Raw genomic sequence first — 7,656 nt, forward strand, 5'->3', positions numbered from 1 at the left:
AGACAAACTTGGGCTTTATACTGGATAACATTTGAGTTCCTCTTAACCCCACCCCTTACTCCAACCACTGTTACAGAGACTGGCTCAGCCCTGCATTTTGCAGGAATTGCATGAAAGAGTCCTGTCTAAGGTTCAAGTTCCTCTTGCTGGTTTTCCTATTCCTCTTCGAGAATCTGCTCAGCACTTTTGCATATGTGATCTATGTGTACAAATAGTTTATGGAATGCCATTCTTACAGGATTGCAGGCAGGAATCAATGAGCAAAAGCTCTTCCTCTTCCTTTATTGGGGCAGATAATTTAGAAACACTCTATAGATGTTTACTTGGGATTGAGTACAAATGAGCCATGTTGATGACCACCTTGATAATTCAGCATGCCTGGATTTTTCCACATTGATTATCTTTTTCTTCCTGATGTTTTCCCTTTAGGGTAGCATTTCCAAATAAATATCAAGAGTGCCAGCCTTTAAGCTGTGCTTTCAAGGTTCAAATTTTGGTTTCCTCACTTTATATGTATGTCCTCTGTGGTAGGTTTTCTTATATCTTTACAAAACTCCACTATACATCAAATTAATTGCAATTACACATGCATAACATCTAGCTACTCAAAGCCAAAGATTCCAGGGGAAGACCCATATACTTGTTAATATCTGAGGATGGAACTGCAGAGAGGAGAGGGTTTAACTAGCTTATCCACACAGTTTCCAGACATTTCTTAAAAAAGAAATATACATTTGAAAACATTTAATTTGCACACCATTACTTACATGAAGGATGGCAAATCTAATACAATCATTTTTTCCATAAGTCATGCCAGCTGTTTTCCGCAGTACTATTGAGAACTTTTCATTTAGAAAATGAAGTTTTAGAAATTTCATGTTCAGGTTTCAATTTAGGTGCAGAATTTGCACATACCTCCGACAGTTTCATTCCTTGTTGAGTCAAGAAAGTGTTGGGTTAATATCTTAGAAAATGTGGATGAACACATTTCATTAGTATGGTAAACTGTTGCTTTATTATTCTTTCTGATGTAGATGTACTTAGGTTTTTGCTAGTTCAGACCATATATAATTACGGGAAATTTTGTCCTCAAAGGGTTTCAATTACTTCTGTTTTATAAATTGACCCACATACTCCTATTTAGCATGGCATTACTCTCTGTCCCTGTTCTAAATTTGACCTTTCCCCACAACTTCCAAATTGTCATACAGATGCAGCTAAATAACAGTAAACAAGTATCCTGTCCGAGACAAATACTCAATGATATTTGCAACAGGATTTCTGTCACTTGAAACTTCTGTGTTTCCCCAACCTCAGATCTCATGTGCATAGTTCATCTGGATCCTGTGAACATTGTCCTGATATCTTGGGACCTTGGAACCTAGTCTAATGTCTTCAATAATTGCCTCACCAAACAGTTACCTTGGCCTTTTATTTTGAAACAGCCCCTCCAGAGTGGGAACAAAAGATCCAAAACACATACCTCTCTATCTATGATAGTCTGTACTGGGAATGCAAAGCTAGTGGAAAACCAAATCCTTGGTACACTTGGCTGAAGAATGGTGAACGTCTGAACTCAGAGGTAAGCAACTATACTGATACTAAAAGTTCACCTCCTCTCATTCAACTTTGCTAATGACAGCAGCAATAACTGATAGTAACAGCTAGTTTTTATTGAGTGTTTAGTACGTTTGAGGAAAGGAAATATATGCTTAATCTCTACACACACTCACAAAGTACCTACTAATATTATCCTCCTTTTTCAAGTGATTAGGGGTAAAGACAAATAACTTACACAAGGTCACAAAGCTAGTTTGAGTTCAATACACATTTAAAGCCATGATAGCTATCATTTTCATCATAGCTAAAGTTTACTGAGCTTTCATATGAGTCAGGTCATTTATTAGCTATTTTTCCATATGCCATCTTTTTGTGCAACAATTTTATGAAAGATTCAACTATCATTCCTTTACTGAGTTGAGAAAAATGAGCTTCAGAAAAGTTAAGAAATCAGTTCATAAGGCACCTGCTTAGGCAAGGGCAGAGACACTGGTTTGATTCCAGGTACCACATTCCATGCCAGCCCTGCCCCCAGGGCAGTCTGAACCAGTCAGAGTCTGGGCACAGTGGTGCATGCCTATAATCCCAGCACTGGGGAGGCTGAAAACAGAAGGATCACTATGAGTCTGAGGTGCATAGTGAGACTCTGTAACAACCAAATACATAAAAAAAGAAAGAAATCAGTCCAATATCATGCAACAACTGGTACAAGTCAGAGTTAGCTTTTCAAAATTTGACTGTTTCCAGGTCCCAGAAGAAGAAAATGACTTTCAGAGAGGTTAAGCCACTTTGCCAAGGTCATTGTATGTGGTTGAAGTTAAAGCATTTAAATCTTGTCTAATACAGGAATCAAGGTTTTTAGTTGCAATTCAATATCATTTTATAAAAAATAATGACTACCTGTAAATTCACAAGAAAGTGGAGAAGAGAGGCAATTATCTACATTTTTAATTCTTCAAATATTTTCTCTTATAATATCCAGAAAACAAAAACAGTTTCTCACCATTAAATTATCCAGACAATCATGTTAACCTTGCATTTTACTTTGAAAAGTAAGCACTGTCAAGGAATAAAGAAAACCTGTTGTTTGAAAGCTAGATATAATTTTTTTGGTTTTAGTTCTAGTGACATTTTTCTAGTGACATATCCCTTCCACATATAACATTGTCTGTTTCAATCAACTTATCTTAATGACCCTCAAAGAACGGTAACAAGTAGATGAAACTACTATTGTTTACCTTAATTAATAGAAATATAAATATTATTTTTACAACTGAAAAAGGACTCTGTAAAAGATTTTGGTTATAGAAGCACTCTTTGTGATAAGGTGTACAGAAAAATGATTCCCCTTTTCCCAAAATGGGATTTATGTGGCAAATTGTAAATTTGTCTCATTTCAAGTCTAATTAAAATCTTATGAGAGAAATTCAAAGCAGTATTCTCATCATGATGTCCATGCTAATATTGGCAGCCATGTGTTTTGGAGAAACTAAATGATTTAGTGTTTACAGTGATTTTATATGCCATATTACAGAAAATTATCACACATTCCGTACAGGGAATGCCAGTTTTTACAGAAATGAAATCCTATATGCTACCCATTAAATATAGTGAGCATATTTTCCCTTTTTAAACTTCTTAAAGATTCTTTGGATATTGCAGTAATACACTGATTTCATATATATTCACAAATGTTGAATACATATCGCTCTTAAGGGGATGTTCGTATCAGCCTAGTATTACTTTTCTCTGATTTTCCATTTATTAGGAGAGAATTCAAATAGAAAATGGGACGCTCACTATAATGATGCTGAATGTGTCAGATTCTGGAGTCTACCAATGTGCTGCGGAAAACAAATATCAGATAATCTATGCTAATGCAGAGTTGAGAGTATTAGGTAAGTCATACATTTATAACCATAAATTAAGAATATCTTAGTGAGCTATGATTATATATAGTCTCAACCAAATTTTTCTGTAAATTATAAACCACTTTCTCTTAATGTAATGAGCAATTTCTCAATTTGCTTTTTATAACATTAAAATGGTGATTATTCTTCAATAAAGGCAGTACTTTAACACTCAAAGATCATGCCACTCGGTACATCCAGATCAGAAGTGGCTCCTTCAGCCTGCTTCTAGCATGAGGTTTTGCGTAAACGCAATTGGGATCCATGAGAAATATTTTCAGCTGTCTTCATGCTTTAAGCAAAAGAAATGCTTTCAACTACATAAACTTAAAAAAAAACCCACAGAATTTACAGAGGTTTAACAAAGCACAGTTTACTTTAACAAGAATGGTCATGGATGTCAATGTTATTCTTGGTAGCTTTCTCTTATTCTTGTAGACATGATTTCAAAATAGCTGGTCAAGCCACATAAGCCAGGATTATGCTCAGAGCAGAAGGCAGCTGTCAGCTGACTGCGTGCTTCTCTTTCACTGGAAAAGGAAAACTTCCCAAAGTTTGCATAACGAAGATCTTTTTTTTTTTTTTTTTTTTGTCATTACCTGAAATGTCAGCATTCTCCTTGACACATGAGCATCCAGACACCAAAGAAAACTGGGAAGATATGGGAAAGCCAAATAGCTCAGTGGATTAAAGCACTGTTTAGGCAGAGTCAGGGGCCTGGAGTTCAATTCCCAGCCTGTCCTGCCGGTCCCCCCCCATGAGCTGAGACGGGGTGTGGTGGCACTTTCCTGTAATTCCCGCTCATGTCATGAGCACAGGCAGATCACTCTGAGTCTGACCTACGTAGTGAGACCCTGTAGACCCTATACTAAAATAAGAAAGAAGGAAAGAGAGAGAGAGAGAGAGAGAGAGAGAGAGAGAGAGAGAGAGAGAGAGAGAAAGAAAGAAAGAAAGAAAGAAAGAAAGAAAGAAAGAAAGAAAGAAAGAAAGAAAGAAAGAAAGAAAAACTGGAAAGATAAATTTGATAGTGTATTGCTGAGAGTGAAGCAGTTTAAGAATGGTGTAAATCTTGAGAAATCGAAACTGGGATGTTTGCCAGTATAAATGTCTCCTTAACTTTGTCAACCCGAACCTTTTTCAGCAGTAGGCACAACAACAACAACAAAAATAAATAAATAAATAAAATGAAAACAAAACAAAACAAAACAAAAAAAACCCAACTTTTATAAGCTCATGGAAAAAAGTCATTTATTCTTTGTTCATTCCTTTTATTACTGATGTTTCACTGAACATTTAGTATGTACTAAGATGTAAAAACACAATTAAAAAACAAAACTAAAATGTTCTTTATCTTCATTGAAGCTGTAGTTTTACTGATTAAAACAGAGTAAATTTAAAGGGAAGTCAACAATTGAATTGTTGCTGTCAGAACATATAGAAAGTTGGTTGTAACCTCAATGAAGGACCTTATTTTTAATCTGAGATCATAAGTAAAAGTACCCAAAGGTCACATTAAGGGTAATCTTAATTATGGGAGTAGCAATACTTGAAAATTCCAGAAGCTGGAGAACACGGCAAATCTCAAAGGGCATAGCTTCACTTGAAATTTAGGAATGGAGATTGAACACAGGAATTCCAACATCCAGAGGCTGGAAAGATTTAAATAAACCTCAGTAAGTGTACTATTACACCCCCATAAACAGTATTTGTTTCATGTCTATTTATGGAAGACAAAGATGAAAATGACAATGGCATTTAAAAGTAATTGTGTCGAAACTATTATTTTCTGTAGAAGACAAACTATATTTTGCTACATACAGTCTGCTTGAAAAATCAGGCATATTGATAAAGCATTTCTGATTTATTTCACTGGAATATCACATGTGTGACACAGCTGTGGATGATTAGCCCTTTGGCTTGCCTTGGTGATCCTGAGTACACAATTATGTTGGGCCCCATATACAATAGGTAATGGACTTAATGTACATAAATAATAAGACTTTAATTTTCATTGCAACACTAAAAGAAAGAGGGCAAGTGACTCATAAGCCAAGTATTGGGTACATCAATCATACACACACACACATATATATATATATATATATATATATATATATATTTCTTCATATGTCAAAATACAGAATGTGGGGCCAAGGAGATGGCTCAGTGTAATAAGCGCTTCCCTGGCAAGCGCAAGGACCTCAGTTCAATCCCCAGTTCCACAAAAACAAAACAAAACAACCCACATAATATATATTCACATAAAATATCACAATCTTTCAGGGTTAAATTTTTTGATTACTCAATCAAGATTAAAATTCTCAGTATTGGCTCTTGTAAAATCATCTCTATGGTCCTAAGACTGTAACTTTTTCTAACTAGCTTCTTCCCTGCCCTTGATTTTATTTTTGCAATGACCATAACACTAAAACAGGGGCCAGGGAGATGGCTCAGAATAAGTGCTTCCCTGACAAGAAGGGAATAAAAAAAAAAAAGAAAAAAAAAAAAAGCCAAAACAATTTATTCTTTTTGAGCATGGACTTGATGGCAAGTATGAGACTGTGTTGCTCTACGATGTCTATCTTATTTAATTTTCACACCAACTGCCTGAAGTTGTACCTTGCATTGTAATTTGCAAATTGTAATGCAAATTGTAATTTGCATTCTAAGAAGGAAATCAGAGTCTTCAAAGTATGGTCAGTAACCAGCCCTAGCTTGAGCACAGATGCTGAATAATCAATTTTGAGTGCAAATATTAGATTCTACTTAGAGTGCTGATTTAGTTCTTGAATTACTACATGTTAATTAATAACTTAATTGTCATCTTGTTTTAGCCTCTGCTCCGGATTTCTCCAAAAGTCCCATCAAAAAAAATTCCATTGTTCAGGTTGGTGGGGAAATTGCTATTGAATGCAAACCAAATGCTTTTCCCAGAGCAGCTATCTCTTGGAAGAGGGGAACAGAGGGCCTGAGACAAAGTAAAAGGTAAAAGAATCTTTATTTTTAAAAATAATTTTGAATATTTTGTAATATAGTATCTTCCATATTTTTTAGTGTTTAGTACTATTTCTGAACTTTTCTCTGCTGTCAGAAACTTTCAATGGCATACACAGAGATTACAGCATTTTTACAGAATTCTAAAAAGAAACATACAAAGATAAGACCTGTTTATGCATTTTAGCTCCAAATTTTTGTTACATGTGCTTGTAATAGATAAGTTTCCAAAAATTCTTCAAGACCTTTTTCTGTATTCATTTTGAACACTTTTTCTGACCTAACCTGCTGAGAAATCAGTGAGGAGAACATTACACAAAAGAGAGACACATTCAAATGCACACATCTGGTGTTGTGGTTTTTAAATAGTCACACAGGTGTTCACCCTATGACAAAAAAAATTTCACCACATGAAAAACTGTAGAGCATTTCCTGTAGAGAAAGAAGGGAAGTTTTCTCTGTAATGCATCCAGTAAAGAAATTCTGGATTTGCACTGGCATGCATTTTAGGGGACTGTTAGAGAACAAAACACATATTTTTATCTACTTACAAAAAATTTCATTCCATTGCACCTTTGAAACTTGAGAATAGGGCCAGAGTCATAGCTCTATTTTAATGACATATTTATTGCTGACTGTGACTAGATAGGGATTTAAATCCTAGAATGAGAGAACCATTGTATTAAAGTTATAAAAATGAGCCCTTTGGTTCTACAAACTCATCTTCTTTATCATTATATGTCATTAACTCATATCCATACCTGGCAATACATGTGAAAGGCCAGCAGAAAGAGAAAATAACTAAAGTGTAATGATCAATAGTAGTGGTTAAGAAGTTGGAAGAAAGGGCTAGCCAGATAGCTCAGCTGACTAAAGCACCTGTTTAGGCAGGCACAGGGACCTGGGTTCAGTCTCTGGTGTGCCATGACAGCCTTGACTCCGGGGCACACTGAGACAGAGAATGAGTCTGGGTGTGGTGGTGTACCCCTGTAATCCTAGGGCTTGAGAGGCTGCAAACAGAAAGATCACTAGGAGTCTGGTCTGTGTAGTGAGACCATCTAAAGCCTGTACTAGACACATTTTAAAAAGAAGAAGAGGAAGAGTAAGAAGAAGAAGGAGAAGGAGAAGAAAAGAAGAAGAAGAAGAAGAAGAAGAAGAAGAAGAAGAAGAAGAAGAAGAAGAAGAAGAAGAA

The 7,656-nt window shown here is 35.6% G+C and overlaps 1 protein-coding gene across 1 annotated transcript in view; it reads left to right on the top strand.

Annotated features, from left to right (window-relative positions):
* Cntn6 (contactin 6) overlaps positions 1 to 7,656 on the top strand; it is a 306,964-nt gene that overhangs the window by 203,064 nt on the left and 96,244 nt on the right. The window contains exons 8-10 of the mRNA XM_023713308.1: positions 1,446 to 1,582; positions 3,329 to 3,458; positions 6,305 to 6,455. Of these exons, the coding sequence (XP_023569076.1) occupies positions 1,446 to 1,582; positions 3,329 to 3,458; positions 6,305 to 6,455 (418 nt within the window). The remainder of the gene's footprint in view (positions 1 to 1,445; positions 1,583 to 3,328; positions 3,459 to 6,304; positions 6,456 to 7,656) is intronic.

Source organism: Octodon degus, unplaced genomic scaffold (assembly GCF_000260255.1).
Source record: "Octodon degus isolate 3935 unplaced genomic scaffold, OctDeg1.0 scaffold00030, whole genome shotgun sequence".
Classification (NCBI taxonomy): domain Eukaryota; kingdom Metazoa; phylum Chordata; class Mammalia; order Rodentia; family Octodontidae; genus Octodon; species Octodon degus.